This window comes from Trachurus japonicus, chromosome 8, assembly GCF_045865225.1.
Source record: "Trachurus japonicus isolate A0001 chromosome 8, Traja_1.0".
NCBI classification, from domain to species: domain Eukaryota; kingdom Metazoa; phylum Chordata; class Actinopteri; order Carangiformes; family Carangidae; genus Trachurus; species Trachurus japonicus.
Genome location: NC_140914.1, coordinates 14,027,281 through 14,051,359, shown reverse-complemented (window position 1 = coordinate 14,051,359; position 24,079 = coordinate 14,027,281). Strand labels below are relative to the sequence as shown.

The 24,079-nt window shown below is 41.8% G+C and overlaps 1 protein-coding gene across 7 annotated transcripts in view; it reads right to left on the bottom strand.

Moving 5' to 3' along the window:
• The window catches only part of gcgra (glucagon receptor a), a 40,482-nt gene that overhangs the window by 8,158 nt on the left and 8,245 nt on the right, over positions 1-24,079 (bottom strand). For 4 of the 7 annotated variants that reach the window (XM_085784050.1, XM_085784049.1, XM_085784044.1 and 1 more), the window contains exons 2-4: positions 2,195-2,324; positions 1,684-1,780; positions 133-240 (exon numbers count right to left, since the gene is read on the bottom strand). In XM_085784050.1, coding sequence (XP_085640176.1) covers positions 133-240; positions 1,684-1,780; positions 2,195-2,248 — 259 coding nt within the window. In that variant the 5' untranslated portion in view covers positions 2,249-2,324. Of the gene's footprint in view, positions 1-132; positions 241-1,683; positions 1,781-2,194; positions 2,325-2,801; positions 2,910-3,719; positions 3,824-24,079 lie in introns of those variants that run through there. The other 3 variants (XM_085784047.1, XM_085784051.1, XM_085784045.1) reach the window with 2 other exon arrangements.

Here is a 24,079-nt window from a genome sequence, read left to right as displayed (position 1 = left end):
CACACAAACACACACACACACAGTCTGTGATTTACTGCGCAGTCCGGTCATCACGGACAGCTGTCTTCATCTGCAGGATATTGTCAGTTGCTATGCATCAACATGACTGATATGAAGTCTGTATTGATTTACCCTTATGATGCCACGGCAGATACCATGGACATGACACACTGACAGTGGTGTTGGGGAGTCCATCAGGCCAACAGGCGTAATTGTCAAAAGTCCTGTTGCACACGATGCCTGGAGATAAAAATAAATAAATTAAAAAAAAGACAAAAAAAAAACATAACATAACACAATAAGGCAGGGATTATCTTGTCATAGCCCTTACTGTACACACTTTTCCTTGCTGTCTATGTCCTGGAGTGGTCTAAGTCATTGACCACAACATTGTGTCTTTGAAGTGATGGCTTCTGGTGGCTATTACAGCATCTACACACATCATCACAGTCTTTCATCTTGACTTCACCACAACACACCTTTCATCTTCGCCACAGAGGATATGAACAACGCTGCTTTGTGGTGTATAGACGGCTGGATGTTCAGGTATATAATGTGCACTGTCCTGTCGCCCCCTGCACCTGCTAATTGGCCGTCACACTCGTGCGGTGACACGAAGGGCAAGAGAGTGCTGCAGAGTGGGAGAGTGGAGTGGTGTGATTTTGTGCGCAAATGTGGGAAGCGGCTTTTTGGAACGACATACGTACATTCTCCCGATCTATCCCATGAGCGCTAACAGCGAGTAATGCAGCTGAAGGGGCAGCGCTCGACATGTAGTTAAACGCCGTGGATTGGAGTCGGTGTGAGCCGAGAGCAGAGAGCACATGTGGTGCAGCGAATCAGAAACTTGGAGCAGCTGCAGGCCGAGTGATTATGTCACAAAGTAACCGGGAGACGTTGGTTTATGTGGTTGCGCTAAGTTGTTTTAGTTTGTTTGCAATGTAGTGTGCTGTTGTTTATTTGGTCATTCAGTAGTGTTTTTCTCCTGAATCTGGAGGACCTCCCCCGCGTGAACGCTGGAGGACAATCACCTCATGCAGTGATTGCTTGGACTGAGTAGAAGTGAGTTGGCCCAGGAGGAAAAAAGCACAGGAAGGAACAGATGTGTAACGATGCTGCTGATCAAGGCGAAACCCGTTGGCTGAGTGAGTAAAACAATTGATGACAATGTTTTACCTTTTCTGTCTCTCTGAGGTAAAACCAGTGCCAGCATGTTGTTGGAGTAAAGCAGCTTGTTGCAGTGCATGAAGTAGGCAGCAGGGTGAGGGAGCAAAAAAATCTACATCCCAAACCCCCCTCCTACCCCGTCCTCTCTTAGACATCAGCCATGGAAATGGAGGTGAAAAGCGATGGCCCAGAGACTGTTTAAAAGGGACGTATAGAGTCTCTATACTTGGGCATCCGAGATAAGAGAACACCTGTGACAATTATACAATGGTTTGAGCAGGGAGCGGAAATTGCTTCGCTTCAATAGTCTGGTGATAGTGCGACCTATCCATTCCCTATTGTACTGTATATAAGAGCTGCAACCACACTATAAAACGGAGGGTAAAGAAGTTTCCTTTGTGAATGTATATCTGTTAAAAAAATCTTTTATATTTATTTCCTGCTTCTCTGGATAAAAAATACACTGTAATTTGTGTTACTATAGATGCCAGTGTAACTCCACTGTGTTTGGCTCACCGGTGCTTGGCGGGTCTCGGCTGTTGTTGCGCTCGCACTCCTCCATGTACAGTCTCCAACTCTCCTTCAGCTTGTCCAGGGTAGCACCGGAGGACACCTGAGGAAACAAACGGAGCATGTACCGTATGAGGTCAGTTAGAACAGGAAGGTCCATTATTTGTGGAGTTATTGACACACCACAGAGACTAAAACTGGGGTGCAGCGACTGAACTGGCATTCATCTGTTTCACTTCACTTCTTATATACAGTAGCTGTAAACAAGTCTTCCTCACACTGGGAATATCATCTGTCACAATGACACTGTGTCTTACTCTAATGTGTTGTCAGTATGGGAGGTCCTGTGCCACTTTATACACAGTCTGACGCATTGTAAACTAAAAGGTACAGACAGTTTATTTAGGCTTCCACAGAACAACACTGTGAGACTTGAGAGGACACAGCCTCCACCACAATACCATAAGGGCCAGTGTGTGTGTATGTGTGTGTGGGTGTGTGTGTCCTCTGGACCCACCTGGATGCTGCAGGAGACAAAAAGTATGGCCAAAAGAAGGAACGGCCGTGACATCCCTTATTCCTGGTGTTGTTGCTGGGAGGGGATACTGCAGGACGGGGGAAGAGTTTATCTACGCTTGCCACACTGCCTGGATGACACAGAGACACACAATCCGTCAAAGCTCAATGCAAACATACGACTTATTGCCTCAGCTTGGTTGGGCAACGTGAGAGGCCGGGTCGCATCTGTCACGCGACAGTTACGCCGAGGGCTGAAGAGGCATGCTGAAGTAAAATAAAAAAAGAAATGTCAATGACACCAAGGCTCATTTAAAGTAACAGCCCGGTTCAATTTACATCACAGGCCACTCCATCACACCAGGCATGACCACGGTTAACAAGACGTACAGCTGAGCGATGCAAGCGGGGCCAAGAACCACACCGTCCGGAACATCAAGCGTGAGGCCCAAAAAACCTCTAGGAAACTGTTTATCCCATCAGTGAGAGACAGCTGCGGCTCGGCCTCTCTCTCTGACTCACAGTTGGCCGCCGTCCACCTCCATCTTTAAGCCCGTCACCGTTCGGCTGAGAGCCGGGGTCCAGTGTGTGTGCCAGGGGTCACTCACCTGTGCATCGATCAACGCAGCAAGCTCCAGCGAGAGATTCGGTCGAAGCCGGAGAACGGAACGAAATCTGAAACGTTTCTGCAAAAAACACCTTGACCATGGAAACATTTTTGGCTAAAACGTTTCAAATTCCATTCTGTTCTAGTCTCGTGGCGGGGGAAGGACGGGCTTGTGTCGATGTGTTTGGGATTTCTTTTGTTTACTGGGGGTCGGGGGGGGGGGGGGGCGTGGAGGCACGGTGTTTGCTCAAGCGATAAGGGCACAGTGTGTCATGACAGATGTGTGGAGTTGAGAACGCCCCATTTCAAATCAAAGACGCTTCTTGTTTTTGCCTGCACTTTTGACCGAATATGTCAACACGCTTAAAAAAAAAAAGCTTGGGGTGAAATTGCCACCAGGAGGTTCCAGTCATACCCTTAATGTCCATCCTATATATTACAAAGTCTCTCTACTGGAAGTCAGACTTCAGATAATATCTACACCAAAGAGCCCAAGCTTCTAAATGGCCTGCTCAGCGTAATGACCACAGGATGCAGTTAGCATTAGCTGTAGTACAGACTGACTGATTGCCCCAGGCGCCTGAGGGATCACAGATACCGTTGTCTGGCCTGACATCGGGTCAGGTCTGGTCCAGCTGAGATCACAGCTATGACTTCTCTGCCCTTAACAGCATCAGACATGTTGAATGTTGGAGAGCCCAACTCTTTCTGCATGGTCTCATGGCAACACAGGAGGCTTAAAACAAACAAATAATGTCAGCTTTGATTTGAGAAGTCCAACATCCATCACGGCTCATTAGGGAAGGTGAATGCATGCCAACTTATATCGTCAATGTCAATCTGACTTTGCCGTTACTGGCAGAAAACTGCAGCTCAACTATGTCAACACTGCGTTCTTCTACACCAAACAAGTTCTTACCGGAGAGCGTGATCAGGCATCATCCTGCGAGGGCATGGCGTTTAAACCTGTGTCCGGGCTCGGTACAGAGGCTGACATACATGTGGGTGAGCACATGCTCTGGCTTACGGCGTGAAAGTGTTAACACCAGTGTGTGACGGTTTTCCAAGGGTTTCCCTCCCTCCCTCTCTCTTTCTCTCCCTCGTTTCCTAACACACTTTCTGCAACTTAGCACCAAGTAGGAGCAATGATTAACCAGACCCAGAGCTTGGTGGAGTCCTGCTGGGGGACAGCCAGAGAGCAGCAGGGAAAGGTCAAGGCACTATGAGAGAGAGAGAAACAGACCAAGGAGGGAAGAAAAGGTTTATCCACCCTTTCTGGCCCCTGACCCCATTTTTTTTTTTTTTTATCCCTAGCCACCGGTAACACCAGTCGTTACTTATTTCTGAAGTTGTCATACAGATCTACTGTACCAATGGCACCCAACTCAGCTAGATTGAATTTGAAGTATTTCAATTTCATCATCATTACTTAATACCAATAATTTCTTGTGGGTTAAAGTGAAGCCTGTAGACAAAACTCTTTCCATCTCCTACTCTCCTTTCAAATTTTTTGGTTATCTCCAGCAGTCTGACATCACATCTGTGGCAGCTCTCTGCGGTAATTCATGTCGCATCTGCATATTTTTGGCTGTAACATCACTAACTGCCCCGAAGCTGAACACAAAATGAAGCTCTTCCCTAAAATGAACATTCACTCCTCAAAAAGGAATGCAAGGTCAGAACAAGGGTGGAAAATTAAAGATTCACCCTGAGGATTTATGTTCGTACATGTTTCCATCCTACTTTGTTTGTCACGTACAATATGTCTGCTTGGATGCACTTTTTGATGCCGGACGATGGGAATCACAACGGCCATTTGGTGGGAGCTAGAGTGGAACTAATGGGCTCGGAGGTGTGAGGCTAATTAGCCTCGTATAGTCCGCCGTTGTGATACCCTGCCAGAGCTACACCTCTGGGCTCCCACTTAGCCGTGGATCCAGACCAATCAAGGTCCTTGGAAACACATGTTGCTTAACCCTGTGAGCGCTGTTCCTGGAAATAACCCAGAGCTTTTATCGCTATTGTTGCACATCTGATTTAAGAGGTGGAACGACAGCTGGGAGTCGCTCAGGCAGAGCCGGCGGGACTTCGTTGGTTGTTTGAGTCTGTTCCCCTTTAGCATTTTTTCATCCTGAAACAAGTTATTTTGCCAAAATGTTTCACTCCTGCCTGGGGTTTTGTCCAATGTGTTAAAGATAACGTAATGCTTTTTTTCCTCTTTTTGTTTTCAAGGTAGCACAATAATGTTTTAGCTTTTCTTTAGACCTATTTATTCATGGATGATTGGCCAAATATTAAACTAAATAGGTGTCATTTTAATGGAAATAAAAAATAGCCATGGCCCTGTTTGATTGAAAGGACAGACAACTATTTGTTTAAATAATGTCCGGTCATTTTATCTGTATTTCTGACGGGGGGAATAAATGAAAATCACAAATGAATGACGCAAATTCCCTGAATATCCAATATGAGAAAAACAACAAAAAGAAAAAAACAAAACAAAGGCGCTCTGTGTTCAAGTGCATGCTGGATGGCTCAATACAATGGCAACTAACAATTACTGTTTGTTGGAGAGTACTTACCTTTCATTGGATTATATTGTCTAACAAATAAAATTACAAAAGGAGCGTATGCGTGCATGAATGTGGGGCAGAGGGGAGCAACAAGGATTAAAAACAAACCTCTTGGAAAACACAATAACTGTCCAGTTCAGAAAGTGCCCCCGAGCAACAATTTATCATATAACTTTCCGAATGAGAGCTAGAAAAAAGTAAAGGCAAGGAGAAAAAAACATCTCCTTCATCGTCCATCTTCTTTGTCATTTATGAGGCTGAAGTGCATCTACGAAATACCAAAGTGACATTCACTGATCTGGCTCCATTTCTGAACAGACACATCAGTCGGAGGGATGATCATTAAAGCAAAAGAGACGCAGCGCAAACGTCTTGTCAGGCTTCCACTTCTTATTCTTCCCATGCTCTGGTCAAAGCCAAGGCCCAGCACGCCATGCTCATACCTTAGGGGCTGCACATGTAACGCTGAGCCCACTGCATTGCTTTATGAGAGCGTCACTATCTGATAATGGGGTGAAGCAGAGTTCAGAGGAGACGGAGCATCGTGTCTCAACGTGCCCTGTGACTCGTCTGCTGGAAGACATCGGGCACATCGCTTCAATCTGTGCATCGTGCTCTCTACATCTTCTCTTATAGACTCCAACAAGACTGTGTGAATGCTCCATCGACTTTTCGACTTTGACTCAGAAACTGCTGGGTTGAGTGTTTTCCATGCAGTTAGCTGAGTGAGGGATAATATTCTGTTTAGCAAACTCACCCAGGTCTTTTCTCAGTCTGCTGGCTCAGTGTGATACTCCTGCAACCATTAACATACTATAGATTATATCTTAATGGATTAATTCTCCGCTGGAGATTCACTCAATGGCGTTTCAGCCATTACCTTCTGACGTAGTGTTTTATCTGATCGCCATTACCTGTCTACTTTTGTTTCAGTGACTGATTTTCCCCCAGAGGATGAGCCTCTAATTGTACTGTAGACTTTCTTAGAGCTGTTTCTGTGCTATCTTCACTACAGAGAAATTCTAACCACACAATCAACAGACAGTCAGTTTGATCAATGTGATCGTTTCACATCACTGTGACTCAACAGGAAATGAAATGTAGCAAAAACCTCCTGTTGACGCCCCACTCTAGTGAAAGGCTTATCAGTTTGTAATAAATAAAAACAGGCAGAGGAATAAAATGTTACCAAAAAACAAGAATATGGAGTAGCGTCTGTGTTCTCTCCGTGAGCTCTTTGTAGCTGCACGTCCTTCAGCTGTAAAGGTAGCATTCACACAGATCAAAGAGGAAGCTTTCCCTCAGCTGCTCAGAGAGCGTTATTGTGAATGTGTGTTTGCACTGACAGCAGCTGCCCTCTGCAAGATGAGAACACAGAGTGCAGTGTGGTGATAATCAATAACAATAGCTTTAATTAATGGTAAGACTTAAGCAATAGGTCTTTGCTCCTATTGAGAGATAATGACTGGGTCCATCCATGCTAACTTCAGCCAATCTGCAAGACACCAAAACCATGTTTGTAGCTTTGCCCTGTGGGAAATGTTTGATTTTCTTTGTCATTATTCATCTCCATTCTCCTTAATTTGCGACCGCTATTTACTTTTCTTTCTGCAGTTTTTCCAAGTGTGACAAATTGAGGAGAAAGAAAATAATAAGCTGTGATTTAGAGTAACTGCTGCCAAGACCTGAAGTTTCCTATTGATGTTTTTGATTACTGAAAAGTACTTTGCTCTCCAAGTGCATTAGCTGCTCCGTAGCAAAAAGAAATACATCACTGCACAACACAAATAAACAATAAAACAGGCTCATAGATAACTGACGAAGCTCAAATCTTTTAAAGTTAGATTTCCCTTAACTGACCATATAAATTCAAAGACAGAGAAATGGTCGAGCCCCAGTCTCTACCTTTGCTTCCTAACTTCTTACACCACCACATGAACAACAAAATCCTCTACTAATCTAGTTAATCCAGGAGGTGCCTCTAAAAGCTAGTATTCCCCTGTTAAAATATGTATACATTCTTCACTAATTACCAGCCAATCAATCATCCCCATCTGTTGCCTCATTTGGTTATTCTCAGTGGGATCCGGTTGCCAGGTGGTCATGGTCACCGTGGTACACTGGTAATTATGGCCATTGATCATGGTCATTTATGCACAGAATGACTTGGTCAGAAAAAAAACGATTGTGATTAATTAAGCCAGTGGTTCCCAACTTTTTTTTGGCTCATGACCCCATTTTGACATCACAAATTTCTGGCGACCCCGCGTCCGTCAATCAAGATGTGCCAGCTCACATATTTTTATATGCTGCATTCTTATTACTCGTTTTATATTCAAGAGTGAAAGTGAAAGTATAAAATACAGTTGTTTAAGATTGTGTGTGGTGTTTTTAGTCATAACTTTAAACAAATAATAATTAGTTAAAAATATATTTTTATCAGTATTTTTTATTTTTATCAATTATTAGAAATTTCAGGCGACCCCATTTGAATTCCTCGGGACTCCAGGTAGAGTCCTGACCCCAAGGTTGAAAAACACTGAATTAAACTCTTCCTCAACATTTGACAATCTTTTTGTTGTGTTGAAGGCGTCAATTCACCGGCCGGTTTCACATGGAATTGAAAACACTACAACATGTGAGCTGGCATTATTACTGTGGCCACTAGATGTCACCTGACAACAAAACGTAACTATCAGTCAAACCTGATGTGCGAACAACCTATAAGTTTGTTTGTTACAGGAGGACGGTCTCGGTATGTTGCGTTTGTTCAGGGATATGACTTGCACAGGTAAGCTAATTGTTCCTTTGCCGAATAGTGTTTGTAAAATGAATCAAGTCTGAGTTTTTACTCGTTTTCCGTCTCCTCTTACATTTCAGCCTTTCTATGTTGTGGTGAATATGTTAATTTAATGAACAAGTGCCCTTTTTCTTTTACTGGCGGGCTAAAATATTCCACAACTGGGCTTAAGCTGCTCTCACATGCATGCATTTTCGAGATGTGTGCCAAAAGTCAACAGGACATGTGTGCTTCACTGAATATGCAAGTCAAATAAGTCAGGAGGAACCACTGTACAACGTTTTGTTGAAGGATCAACGCAACACTTCATGCTATATTATGCAAATGTTTAATGAATGCGCTTTGTGTTTGCATAGAAATTAGTGGTTGTAGAAGAATAGCCACACCTCCTTCAGTTATTTCACTGGCCAGGATATAATTAAATGTCTCCACCGTCTAAAAACAGTGAATCACTAAGTGTTAACACACAGTAGATGTGTTTGATTATTCACCACCTGTCTCCTCTCCAGTTTCCTGAGATGTTTTCTCTGCAGGGAGGAAAAACATTGAGTATTTACAACCTCCAGTCATTATGTTGAAGGATTTTGCGCTGGCTATAACGTTGTTTTACATGAATACAGACATGATGGAGTGTGCAGAGTAAGAAGCTCAGACACATGTGAAAAACCGAGGTTCAGATTTCAGCAGCTGTGCGATGCAGCAGGTAACCTTTGAGCTGTTCAAAATGTTTGTCACTGACGTCGTTACATTGTGGGAAGAGCAGCTCAGATTGTAAAGATGCACACGCGCAGAGCAGCTGAATGCTTTGTCTATCTGTGTATCACGCGTTTTGGTAAACATCCTATTCAGAGGTCACCTCTGATGAATGTGGGAGGGAAACGATGAAAAAGAGTTGTATAACATTTGTGATGTACCTGTGTTGTATGGGGCTTACACACGAGCATGTGTGTGGGAAGAGTCGAGCACCAGCTGGATGCTATTTCATGGACTCTTTCATGAGGTGTGTTGGACCTGCTGTGAGACAACAACAGGCTGCAGGGAGCTTTTAATTACAAGTTACCATGTTCACCTTCCCACAATGTTTCTGCTGCATGTCTAGTTTAGTTAAAACTGTTTTTTTTTTTGTTGTCCAATGTAAAGATTTACATTTAGGGATCATTACTGCAGGGGATGAGTCCTAACTGGATTATTTTAATTACAGACAACAAACCCTGCCAGGCCAATAAGATATTCACTTACTGTAAATATGTCATTGTTGGTGTATTCAGTGTTTCAGCCGAAATGCCAGACTTGGTTTGCGGTAGTTTCAATGCAGTGAAGCATCACAAATACACCACAGAGCACTGAAACCTCAGAATGTATTTACAGATCATTTGTGTCATGTCATTTCTTTATAATGCTACCAGGTTGTTATTGTCTGTTCTTTAATTTCCTATCAGCAAAAGTCGCAAAAATCTACTAAAATCTACTGAATAATGTATTTTATCTGTTGCAAAGTCAATTCAATACAAACAATTAATTCAACTTCTTCCTGTTCAGCCACCCATCAGGGCAGATGGCTGGGCTTTATGCTCTACAACAAGCATTTCTCTGTTGGCTGTACAATTGTATTTTCACCCCCTCTTTTTCATAGCCAACTGTGTATTTTGACAACTGAACCTGAGTGCACCTTTGAGAACATGTTGTTAACAATAATGCGTCTTGTGGTGCAATTTTGGTGTCAAGGATTACTGTTATTTTCTTTGTACAGAAAAATGCATGGGCTTTCAATTGTTCATGCTGTTTTGTTTCACGAGTTTAACACCCAATTTGAGCCAATTGGAAAATTCTTTAGAAAACCTACCATTGATGACACACTTTGTACTTTATAGAATAAATGCAATAATTCCCTACTTCATATCAGGTCCTTTATCCCTCCCCTCTGTTTTGGTATTCACCTAAAAATCCTGCTAATCCAACACCTAGAATGAAAAGAACATGCTTTGTGGTTCAACCAGCACTGTGCTCTTCATCACAAAATTGTTAAAGTTTCCATTTCCTCAAAGCACACTGCTGCTAAACAAGAGGATTATATTGATCATGAGCCAATCACACGTCGGGATAACAGGAGGGCGCCTACTGTGCCGCACCTTTTTTTTTAAAAAACAAAATAAACACGGATTAGTTGCACTGAGATTGCGAACCCGACATTGAGACAGCAGTTTCATTACAACAGTGTTGCCAGATGCAGCAAAGAGCAGAAGCACCATCCTGTAGATACTGTCCCTGGTCTCAGCCTGGCTGTATGCCCTTCAGTCAAGAACACACTTATACTGTATCTCTGCTCATGTACTTGTGATATTCACTGATCACTGGAACAGAGACGCAGGAACAAAGTCCTTGAGAAAATATCAGCTTGTACAGTTTGTAGCGCTGTGTCACACTCGTTGCCTCTGTGGTAACAAAACAGCTCCAAGTACAGATCCCACTAATTTGCATCTCAGCAGCCATGAAACTGGCCTGAGCAGGGGCTGCAACCGCTGGCAACACTGGTTACACATGTGGAAACACTGTGAGTATAAGCCAGAATAATAAGCCAAGAATCTGAACCTGGTTTTTATACTAGTGTTTTTACTTTATGTGCATTTATTTGTAAGTTTTGCTATTGCTATATTGCTAGCGTTAGTTTGATCAGCTGTTTACTAAACAGTAGAAATGTAGCAATATTTACCCCCCTATAGAAATGTTGTGAGTTCAGTGCTAAGCTCCAAGAGCAGCATCCAGAGTTGGAAAATAACACTAATGTTAACTTTTGTTTCGCTTCAGAGTCTGTCATTTCTTTTCTTTTATTTAAGGTAGCATGCTAACCAGCTAGCGCCATCTCAGCTTTCCAAACACCAATTCACAGTCATGACAAATGTTTAACATTTTCTGGCATTGGCAAAACATAAAAACAGCTTCAATATTTGCTCAAAGTGATTTCCAACATTCACATAAGTGATATAAAGCATGTCAATACTTTTTCCGCCTTTGCCATCCAACAAGTAAGCAACTGTATCATTTCAATAAAGCTGCAACCACTTGAATAAAAAAGAAAGAGGACAAATATAAGCTGAATCAATTCAGCTCCCAACAACTCCATTCAAGTGATGCTAAAGCAATTCAGCAGGGGCGAAAATGCAAACCAGTGAGCTGTGACTGTATTTCTACAAAAAGCATTTCAAGCATTTCAAGAGTTATCTCTTTGGAGGCAAAAGTACTGCTGTGTCACGGTAATAAATCTCCGTGTGACGTTTGTACCAATTTGCCCGAGATCTGGTATAAACAGAGTGAGCGGAGAATGAAGCGAACGCAGCGATTTCACCCGTCCACACTTGCAAGTTAGCATGTCGAGTCAAACACACTGATTCAGCTGTCTGCGAATAGAAAACAGCTCTGACTGTGACATTTACTAAAAGCATTAAACGGTGCCAAAACACAGTATGGGAAGGCTGCACGGCCTGTGGTGTCAACAGCCTTTTATGTGGCTCGATGGAAGCCAAAAACTGGTGACTGTGCTCCAGCAGCAGTGATTCATTACGGTAAAAGTTGGGAATTGGACTAAAAAAAGGAACATCTCATTCCCGTTAAATGTGACTATCAGGGGTTTTTTCTTGTGATGCTCTGACACTGCACAACTTCACTTGTCCCCGATAAGGCCTGGAGTTCAGGGACATGAGTCGCTGTTTGACAAACAAACACTGTTATCAGACCACATGATAACTTCAAAGAGCCACAGTCAACACTTTTAAGAGACATGAGGAAACTGGACGGCGAGATTGGCGACCACTCATTCTTGTACTAATGAGATCTCTGCTGATAAACCAAGTGTGTGTACTGTGCGATCTGCTGCAGAGATTGCGAGAAGTACAATAAACAGATATAAGGAAATGAGCAATGAAGCTCCATGGCAAAACAAACGATAGAAGGAGCACAGATAAAGAGATAAGACGAGAGGAGAGGGACATGTCAAAGGGACAGGCTGCGTCTTGCCTTCAGTGTTTCGATAAAACTTAGCGAGAGGTGTTTGTAACGTGTTTAACACACATATAGGTGCAGCAGAGGAGTTCATCCAGACCTCTCCTGCAAAGCCCTCTGCGATGTTTAATGTTTATGAGGTGACTCCAAATAGACCTGCTGAATTATGAAAGCGACGAGGTGATTCCTCTCACCACGTCTCCTCTGTGTTGTATCCACATGGCTCCATTGTGCGTTCAGCTCTTATGGATGCTGGCAGGCGATGTTTATGCGCAGTAATCCCCTCCCTGATCTCCTCTACACTGTTCTGTCACTCCGCCATCAGCCTGGAATTTATCAAACACTTGGAGCTTTGTCATACACATTGGCAAAAAAAAAAAAAGCCGCACTGCACAGTAGACCCCATACATAGTTAAGCACAATCTTTTAAAACCTTATTTAGGCAGGCAGTTGAACCCTGCAAAGAGGAAGAAAAAAATACATTGACAAGGTAAGGAGGTCACGCTGTATAAGCTCATTTGCTGCTGAGTAGAAACACAGACTTGAATTAACCCTGGACTTGGATGTGTATGACATTTGGACCTGCAATGCTGCTCAGCATTCATGACTGACAGCAGCATCAGATCAGGTGGAGATCAGGGTCAACACAGCTGAAACAGTCTTCTGCATTTTCATTTTCAAACTCAAACTAGTTGCTGCTCTCGCCTCCACCAACCCTCAGGTCGTCACCACCACGTCTCCTCCTGTGCAGCAGAGAAGGAACATCATACTGTACTTAAGATGATGATCCCTACAGGGGCGATGGTCAGTACATAAAAGCACTTATGAGCTTCATATTGGTCGAATCTGCTGCTGTAATGGCGACTACGAGGCTGCTATTGTCTTCATGTTTTTTTATCATTATCTATCTGATATCCCGAAGAGACTGAGACCCAACAGTTCATTTATCCCACACATGAGTGCTGCCTGTGTAACCTCAGTGTGATGTTTACTTGATTTCTTTCTCTATAGAGCAGCTCTATGTCAGGCGGATGTCACGGAGCACACAGGTCACTTTAAGATCTATTATTTAGCCTTTGTGTGCAGGCTATTAACATTTAATGGGCGGCTTGTTATATACTCAAGTAGTTGTCGGCAGTTTTTATGTATTTCTCCAGCTGGAGGTTATTGTAGTAAATGTGGCTGTGATGATAAAAATAGTTGGAATGGAAGAATTTATCATTTTTTAACAAATTATTCTTACATTATAGTGTGTTAAAATCATTAAGTGTTTTTATATTGAGTGTGACTCAGAATTAACACATGCTGAGAGCTATTAACATTACCATAATTGGTGATATGTACTGTACATGTTAACCAGAAGCAATTACGTTTTATTATGGCTTTGTTGTGTGACTTTTTTTTTGGTTTTGTATTAACAGAATGAATCCTTTGTTAGCTCTGGTGTTTTCTGTGGGATTTGTTCTTCTTAAGAATAAAAAGATAACATAAAAATAACAGCAGTGTTATCTTTTAATTCCCAGGAAAAGGTTGTGAAATCTTTTCTCTCACAATTTTGCTGGCTGGTTGCTTCCTAACCTCCGGGCTGCAGCAAAGATTTTTGAGATATTAGTGTAATGTGAGTGTGTGCGTGTGTGTTATCCCAGGCGAAAAAAGTGGAATATCATGAGCTGAAAGTATTTGCACTGTATTAACGTTGGATAAGAAACTGAGCCAGTACTTGACACTGTGCAACATAAAGTAAATAGAAGTGATTTGTCTGCTCCCACTGCTCCTGCCCCTGTGTTATTTCATCTCACTCCATTACCCCTCCTTAGCATCTGTATCATCCTTAATCTAAATGAACTCAATTCCTTACAACCACTTGGCACCGAAAGCAAAGGGACTTATCTGCCACTCCATCTTCTCGGTTATATACACATTATGCCCTGCCACTCTCTCTCTTGCTCACCTCTCAACCACCACACAAACACATACTTGTGGCTGAATGGTAGTGGATGCTCTGAGTCTAAGCCATCATTGTGTAAACTTTGCCTTGAGTGCTGCTGTATGAAGCTCCAAAAATAATTCCACCAATCGGTGTCTCGTTTGTGTTTTTTCACACGTAGCCAAGATGCTGATTTGTTGTTGTCTCGAGTTGCTTGTTAGCAAACAAAGAGTGTATCAATGTCTTTAATCTTAAAAGAGCACAGAGCACAGTGTGATATAGGCAGCTGTTCTATGTTAATGCTTTTATTCTGCTATAAGCTGCAGAGAAATGGCCAAACAGGCCTCGAGTGTCGTTTATTCTCCCATGAAGAGCTATGGGTTCACTTGTTGCAACTGACCCCACTTATGGGGGAATTAACCACGCAAACAGCCCGGGTCGCAGGAACAGATGTAATCTATGAGCATGAATCAGTGTGAGATACAGTAACAAAGCAGGAGCAGAGAGCCGATCCATGAACGTGGACTGTGCGTCGTCAGAAACGCTCCTGGCCTGGTTTGTTTTCAGTTATTTAATTAGGCAGGCGGGACGCATTGGCTTGTTGTTTCCCATGTCTGTGAGCTGCGAGATGCGATTTACAGACTGTAAAATAACACATCCTGCCTCTCGTCGCCGAGGCGGACTGACATGCACTGTGCAGCATCATCATCTTCAGGCATTCATGAGAACAAAAGAAGGGATATTAACATGTCACACAACAGTGAGCAGCAGAGTGAGCAAGGGAGGAAGAGCAGGAGATGTAAAATAGGTCATGACAGTTGAGAGTAGATGCAGAGCCCACAGTCTATACGTTTTATCTGGGAGCTCCTGTGCTGCCACTGTACTGTATGTTAAAGTAATGTCACTGTATAGTATGGACCAGTGCTGCACCTAACAATTATTGCATCAATTAATCACAAACCAAGTGCATTACAGAATCTGTAGTGATGTCCTCAAGGCTTGTTTTAACAAACCATGACTTCAGGGGAGATTACATTGACCTACATTCATTTCCTGGGGACTTTCTCTAATCTTAACCACAATACACCTAAACCTATGGAATTACTTTTGTATCAAATCAATCCAAACAAAACCTCTAAAATGTCAAACTAAAAATATTCACAAAATGTATAACAAATTACAAATATATTGTAATTGTATATACAGTTTGATTTGCTTCATTTTGCTCTTGCTGTTGCGCTGCCACCTCTCTCTCCTTTGCGCTCCCTGAGCTTTTGTTTGCAGTTCTGACACAAACCTCTCAGGTGGGCAGGCTTTTTCAGGGGTGTGTTCCCATTGGCTTATGGGTTTTTGATTGACAGCTCAGTGCTCAGGAACTTGGTCAAAATAATTAATTAAGTTATACACTTTGCTTTTGAGATTACAGTTTTTTGGTTCAGTGAGTTTTTTTCTCTCTTAAATTAAGTTTTATTCTTTCTCAAGCTCTTACTTCTGTTTGACATTGAAGAGGTTTTGGTTTGGATTGATTTGATACAAAAGTAATTCCATATAAACCCAAGTCTAACCTTAATCTAACCTCAGCCTTACTTTAACCTCATTGTAAGAGTTATAAAAACTGCTTTTTCACAATTGTCCCTAAATGATAATAGGTCCCCATAATATGAGTGTGTAAACAGATTAAAGTCTGCACAGAAACTATGTGTACGTTGGCTCTGATGTCATTTGAATCTGCACATGTGCATGATTAATCGGTGCACCACCCATCTTAACCACTATTTAGAAACCTTCCCAGTTTATTTCATGGCGAGACACGGTGATATCCTAACACGTTACATTGAATCAAGCTGATTTTAAATGAGCAAATATTTGCTCAAAGTGAAAGGTGTCCAGTTTTGGTGGAATGAAAACAGCAGCAGGTTTTTCCAGCCTGGAGACAGTTTGTCATTTTAAATCCATTCAAGCTGAAACTGTGAATGGCTCTGCTACTTCACTTGAAGACAAACAATTTAAAATCTCATAGAAACTTTGGCTGCAGCTCAAAATAAATCATTACTAGTCCAGCAGTCCCAACTGAATCTCACTCATGCCTGACAAAATATGAGGCTTGAAATGTCTTCTTCCATTTTAGAGAAAGTAATTAATATTTTCCTCGTACAAAATATATTATTTCACGCACCTGCAACAAATCTTCTGTTAATCACAATGTTAATATTTATGACCCACCTGATCCCCAGATTAACTGCTGTTCCCAGGAATATAACTACAATCCACGCATATAGTATAATACAGCTGTGGCACAGCTGTAGTCATTTTCACCCACAAAAGCACGCCTGTTAGAAACGTTCAGGTGGACGTGTAATGCAGGTAATGTAATCAGCAAACAGAGACTAATTAGGCAGAAAACAGATGAGTACACAAGTAAATGCACGCACACTTGCACACTTACACACATGTTTTTGCATTTCTACATCAGAGCCAACGTACACATAGTTTCTGTGCAGACTTTAATCTGTTTACACACTCATATTATGGGGACCTATTATCATTTAGGGACAATTGTGAAAAAGCAGTTTTTATAACTCTTACAATGAGACCCCACAGTGACTACGCCCACTCCCTGCTGCATGAACTGAACCAAACTAATCCCACATTGTAACAAGAAGAACTAGGAGGAAGAATATCAGAGGGATTTAAAGGGAATAACTTAAAGCAACACTATGTCTACTTTACAACTTCTCGAAAGAAAAACTACTCTTTGTAGTGATGATAACCTGACACAAAGAGATTGAATGAGCGTTTCAGTTTGTCTTCCACTTGTTCCCATATTTGCAGATGAGGTAAAGCCCGAGAGGGAGCCGCTGGGTGGATGTTGTACGAGGTTGTTCTGAGCGTTGGAAAGACCCTCAGCAGTTGAACACGGTTCCATAGAGAGCACGAATAATACTCCATAGCAGCGCTGTGTAAGCACGTAATGAATATTTGATATGTTTAGTTTCTGACAACGCGGCTCAGCGGAGGTTCGGGAGCACGGAAAATGGCAGCTCTTTAAGGCAGGAGGAGGAGATGAGGTTCGACAGGAAAGAGCTGCACAGCCAAGGTGACAGCATGAATCACCACACAGGAAAGACGAAGCCGACGGGACAGTCGGCTACAGACAGGTGGGTGGGTGGGACTGACATTACTCAGGCCTCAGAAGGACTGAGGTCTCAGATTTTATATCCAACAGAAAGTCCTGCTGCTATAAAATGAGTTATCTGTGTAGTATAAGAAATTAATGACTGTACGTGAATCTTTTTTGGTCTAGATGGTTTTCTCTCTAACGACACCATGAGGTCCATATTTAGTTTTGAGTAAAATTTTCTTTGACCTTGATGAAAACGTGTCATTACCTCATCCTGCAGACAAAATACCTGCAGCTTTGCATATGTGCCGATTTGGAAACAAACACTGTAAACGTAATGCCTGCTACGCAATAGCTTGTTAGCTTGTGTAAAATTAAGATTTTGATTGAGATAATTTTAAGTTCATTTATCAGAAATGAATTCATCAGAGACTATCTGGGGTGTTGTAAAAGTTGCTAAAAAGTTGATCCGTCTTTGTCTCCGCTGATCCTTTTGCCAGAAGATCCACACCAAACACATGTCGAACCCTCATGTTACACTTGAGGACTTGAGGAAATGTACAAAGAAGGTGCAGGAAAACGACACTACAACTGCTCCTCGTTTGCTGTATTCTGCTGTATATCTGCAGATGGACAAGCTGTTTCCTGTTTACACCGCCTCACGCGTACTCGTTGCACTTGAATGCGTCACGTGTGCGTTTTCAGGTGTGTTGGTCCGGACGGAGCTCGGTTTTGTTTTAAGCAAAAAAAGTTGCAGTCACCTAAACTTAAACTCAACCTCATAGGTGTTTCCCTGTGTTCAGGGAGTGTGTGTATGTGTGTGTGTGTGTGTGTGTGTTAAATGTGGATGGAGGTCAATGTCTCCCACTGTGTACACAGTATGAGTGGAGGCCTGTGTCCCATGCCCCCCTCCCCTCCACGGGGTCAAAAACACACTGACATCAGCCGTCGGTGACGCAAGAGGACGTGTTGTTTTTCGTCTGCCTACGACAATCACCGCCACTGAAAACCTAAGAGAAAGGTGTAGCCCAGACGAGAAACGCTCCAATGGAAGATATTAGTCTGACACCGTCTGTAACTCATTTCAGTCCAGGGCCAAACAGTAAACGGTTCACCTGTCACAGCACCAGCATATGGAGCACAGATTTTGACATTCATATTAAGACTTTGTGAATACGCCAATTTTGAATGTGTCATATACATGGTAACACTTTACAATAAGGTACACAAAATTAGAGTAGTTAATGAGGAACTAATGAAGAACTAATGAGTAGTTAGTGAGGAATTGAGGTACACAAAATTACAGTAGTTACTGAGGAACTAAGGTACACAAAAGTAGAGTAGTTACTGAGGAACTACTGATTAATTAACTATTAGTTAATGGTCAGTTCTTCAGGAACCCCTGATCAAATTTCAGAGTAGTTACTGAGGAACTAATGAGTAGTTAGTTAGGGAACTGAGGTACACAAAATTAGAGTAGTAACTGAGGAACTAATGAAGAACTAATGAGTAGTTAGTGAGGAATTGAGGTACACAAAATTACAGTAGTTACTGAGGAACTACTGATTAACTAACTATTAGTTAATGGTCAGTTCTTCAGGAACCCCTGATCAAATTTCAGAGGAGTAGTTACTGAGGAACTAATGAGGAACTAGGCTATTAATGATCAGTTCTTGATTAACTTGTGATCAAATTTCATAGATAGTTAATCACAACCTGATGATTAGTGAACTCGTTACTTCATCAGTACAGAATCATTACTCAATAACATGTCCAGTAGTTAACCTTTATGACCTAAAGTGACACATAATGAGTGGTTTTTCATTTCTTCATCTTCATCTTTACATTAGTAGCCTAGTTCCTTAAAAAAATCACAGACAGCAGGATTCTTGAGAAGATTTTATTCATTAATTTCAGACCACATACACATCAATATGACCATCCATGTTGCCTTCGAAATAAATATGATAGTGTGTCACATGTTTGGTAGGCTAAATGAATGTATCATGGGGCTGTGTGTAAAGTAGGCTACTGTATACTGATCACGCCGTGGTTCACAGTAAAGTTGTTTGAGGTGCACAACATTTAGAGTAGTTATTTACTATGAAACACACTTGGAATGAATGAGGAACTCAATATTAGTTAATGACGAGTTCTTCAGTAACTCCTAATCAAATTACTGAGGAACTAACTATTACTTAATCATTAGTTACCCTTTTTGTGTACCTTAAGGTAAAGTGAGTAGGTAGCTAATGAGTACTGAATCATTACTTAATCATTAGTTACCCTTAGTTATATTTTTCTTGTGTTCAGACAATGAAATCAAGGGTGATGTTACCTGCTTGACAGTTTCGACTGTGACTCCAGTCTTCCTCAGAAGCGTCATCCGACGTGCTGCTGACGTGTCATTTATCAGCTGGCCGATAAATAGCTGATAAATGACACGTCAGCAGCACGTCGGATGACATCACCCTTGATTTCATTGTCTGAACACAAGAAAAATATAACTAAGGGTAACTAATGAATAAGTAATGATTCAGTACTCATTAGCTACCTACTCATTTTGATGTCTCACTTTACCTTAAGGTACACAAAAAGGGTAACTAATGATTAAGTAATAGTTAGTTCCTCAGTAATTTGATTAGGAGTTACTGAAGAACTCACCATTAACTAATAGTGAGTTCCTCATTCATTCCAAATTTGTTTCATAGTAAATAACTACTCTAAAGTTTGTGCACCTCAAACAACTTTACTGTGAACCACGGCGTGATCAGTATACAGTAGCCTACTTTACACACAGCCCCATGATACATTCATTTAGCCTACCAAACATGTGACAAACATCATATTTATTTCGAAGGCAACATGGATGGTCATATTGATGTGTATGTGGTCTGAAATTAATGAATAAAATCTTCTCAAGAATCCTGCTGTCTGTGATTTTTTTAAGGAACTAGGCTACTAATGTAAAGATGAAGATGAAGAAATGAAAAACCACTCATTATGTGTCACTTTAGGTCATAAAGGTTAACTACTGGACATGTTATTGAGTAATGATTCTGTACTGATGAAGTAACGAGTTCACTAATCATCAAGTTGTGATTAACTATCTATGAAATTTGATCACGATTTAATGAACAACTGATCATTAATAGTTCCTCATTAGTTCCTCAGTAACTACTCCTCTGAAATTTGATCAGGGGTTCCTGAAGAACTGACCATTAACTAATAGTTAATTAATCAGTAGTTCCTCAGTAACTACTCTACTTTTGTGTACCTTAGTTCCTCAGTAACTACTGTAATTTTGTGTACCTCAATTCCTCACTAACTACTCATTAGTTCCTCATTAGTTCTTCATTAGTTCCTCATTAACTACTCTAATTTTGTGTACCTTATATTTTTTATTTTATCGACTACTTTATTGGTGTGCAATTTTGACATTTTAAGGCAGACATAAAGACAAAAGTTTGGACCAATTTGCATGCCGTAGTAGGCAGCGATGCAGAAGTGCTGCAACCACCGGAGGATATATGGGAGCTGGAGGTTTTAATAAACGTGTTAACCTTTTTAAAACCATTCAAGGCTGAAACTCAAAATTATGAGTGTAGATTGTTGAATGTTCAACATAAGTACTTTTTACTCACTCAGGGTCTCATTAACAGCAGTGCGTGAATGTTATTCTATATTTAATGTGATATAATGTGCTCTTTTCTTCTTGCACGAGTGAAACAATGCTCCTTCTTCCAGATGCACTATTTTTATGTCTATAAAGCTAAGTTCTCCAGTCCTCACACGTTATTGTGAGCATGCCTCTCGGTGAAGACACGTTGCACCACGTCTCCCCACGGTGGGAAAACAGCCTCCACTCCTGTGGATACTGTGTGTTGCATTCATCACGCATCAACTGCGCTCACTCTACGGTTACAGGGAAAATATACAGCATCTTGTATCAAAATTCACATGTGTTCCTCCCGCCACTACGGACAGCTCACATCTACTTGAAAACTCATTTTTCCAAAGCCGGATGAGGAGTAAGCCAAGACTCCTTCTGTGGTTTCATCATTTTTCGTGGAATTTGGGCTCATTCTTCTGGTTGAGGTCTACAGGCCAAGCGATGATCTGAAGCTCTGTTGGATGCAACAACTATAACAAATACTCACAACCCTTTTCATGAGCACTAATTAATAGTGAAGGTTTCACATATTTCTTTGATGTGGCCTTTTCTGTGTGTGAGAGCTTTATTTTTGTGGGGTTTGCATTATGAATCTAATCCCAGGATTTGCTAATCCTAGGCTTTAATATACTAATATCTAGGGCTGTCCCGATTAATCGACTTAATCGATTAGGTCGGTTACGTAAATACATCGACACGTACAACATATCGTAGATTACGCAATTTACGCAAAAATGCACAGCAGACGTTAACGTTCACAAACAGAAGTGGATGCTCGTTAACTGATTAATAACCATTACTGATAAGAATAGTGCTCTATTGAATGTATGCGATTAGGCTTCTCCTGTGTGAGGAGACGATCGACTATGTGTTTTTTTTTCTTCCTCTTCTTGCCGTTATAAAACACACATGCTGCTACAGCTGTGCAGCTCCAGATCCACTGAGTTCAGCTCAGCTGTCGGTGCTCAGATGGAGGTTAGATCTTCACATGTTGAACTCCTTTTGTACAAAGTGCAGCTAAACACCAGGCTAAGAGACATTACAGCAGAGCTCCTCTGACAGCTCCTGTAGCTGACCGTACCTGTAGCAGGTGAACCGGCTGCAGAGCACAGCGACATCCTTTTTTTTTTTTTTTCGCATGAGTCCGTCATGGGGACTGCACTGCATTACTGGCACATACTGTCAGTCCTCCAGTGTAACTTTTTGCTGCGAAGTCTGCACGTGTCGACACACCCGATGAGTTGACGACATAAGAAGCTCAGCAGGAACGTGCAGAGACCTTTGGGGGGGCAGGTGCTCAAATAGATAAATATCCTGTACAGTATATATAGAGAGAAAATTACAGTTGGAATTTAGTATACCTATAGACACATACAAAAACATACAGAAACAAGAAGCCTGGCATACTTTTTCCCCTCAAGCAGCACACTATGTGGCTAGCTGGCGGCTATGACTTGGAGATGTGTCGCAGTCACACACACACACGCACAGGATGTTTACTTCGTCAGATCATCTTATCATACACCTGATAACGTGCATGAATGCCACTGCATGTGCATGAATACCGATGGTGTACCACAGTGTTTTTGTAAATTAATAATCGTCAACCAAAAGACAATCGCTAGATTAGTTGAAAAGTTAATTGTTTGACTAATCGACTAATCGAAAAAATTGTAGATTAATCGGGAGAAAAATAATCATTTAGGACAGCCCTACTGATATCTGATCTGATCCTGGGGTTATTATCTTAATTTAAAGCAGAAGTAAGCGATCCGGTCGTTTTGGCTAATGCTGCGTTCCAGGCAGGCTTTTGAAACCGTAAATTACAGCTTCAAGTCACGACTTACGACTTTGTAGCGTTCCAGGCAACCCACTCGTGTTTTTCCGACCTGTTTTACCTGTGAAAGTCACTATAACGGCCACTCGTAACTTCCGACCGGTGAACTCGTACCAGATCGAACTGGTACCACTTCACAGGTCGGAAAAACACGAGTTACGAGTTGCCTTGAACGCACCATAACGTCTTGTCAGCCGACGGAGTTAGCAGCCCCCGCCCTCGTCATGGATCTATTGGTCCTCGTCCCTACGTCACCACATTCACGCGCATCCCTTGGCTGCACTCACAGCCCTTCATGCCGTTCTCTCTCCTCATTGGATAAAACTTGTAGGATACGAGAAATGTTTTCTCCTCGGCTCAGAGCAGAGCAGAGTGACTGAGAGACCCGTGTTTTGGTCCAAACACTCTATGTAAGTGATTGCTGTCGGAAGATATAACTATTTAAGACTTATATTAACACAAAAATATTGCTTACTTCTGCTTTAATCCTTATGTTAAAACCACTGTAATTTGAAAGCAATGCACTTCATCTGCTACTATGATTTTTTTTAAATGTTTTATGATTGATATTATCAATAACTATTTGTTTTTTATTTCTATGAGTCCTTAAAGAACCTTAACCGTATCAAAAAAGTGTGTTAAAATAAAGTTTATTGTTGCTGGATGAAGAATAAAAGATAAAAGATTAGTAAAGAATAGAGAGAGAATAGTAAACATAATCAAAACAACAACTCTTCCCTTTAAAAAAATGAGCGGTGGACCAGAATTTACAGATCATTAAATTTGTGGCTGGAGAAAAGTTGTCAAGTGGACGGCATGCGACCCAGAGGCCATGGCAAAGGCATGGTTGCAATATAGTTTTCCAGTTGAGCAGTCGTCGAGATACAACAACTGTTGTTTGTGCTGTGTACTGTGATAATAGGCTGTGTTGGGGAGCAAAGGGAGCTATACTTGACCTTTGACCCACACACGTTGCGAGGGAGGAGGGGGTATTTTTAGTGCCTCGCCAGTGTGGATGCGAACAAACAGAAAATGGCTCAATACTGTTACCTCCTCCAGGGTTTACAAAGCAGTTCAGAGAAAAGCAAAACCTTGTTGTGTTCTTTTATCCTTTCAAATCCTTCACCGCACCTCTGCTCGTATTGATTCTCCCGTGATAAATCTTTTTGCTCCAGTCTCCACCTTGCGTGGAAATGTCTCCGCGCACACTAAAGAGGAATTTACCTCCCACAGGACTGGCAGGTTAACTCCCCCTCAGCTGAGTGAGTTGTAGGCTTAGCATGAGGACAACTGCCATCTCTCTAAACTGTCAAATCCGATCCACAACTTGACCAGCAGTGACCCCCCAGAAG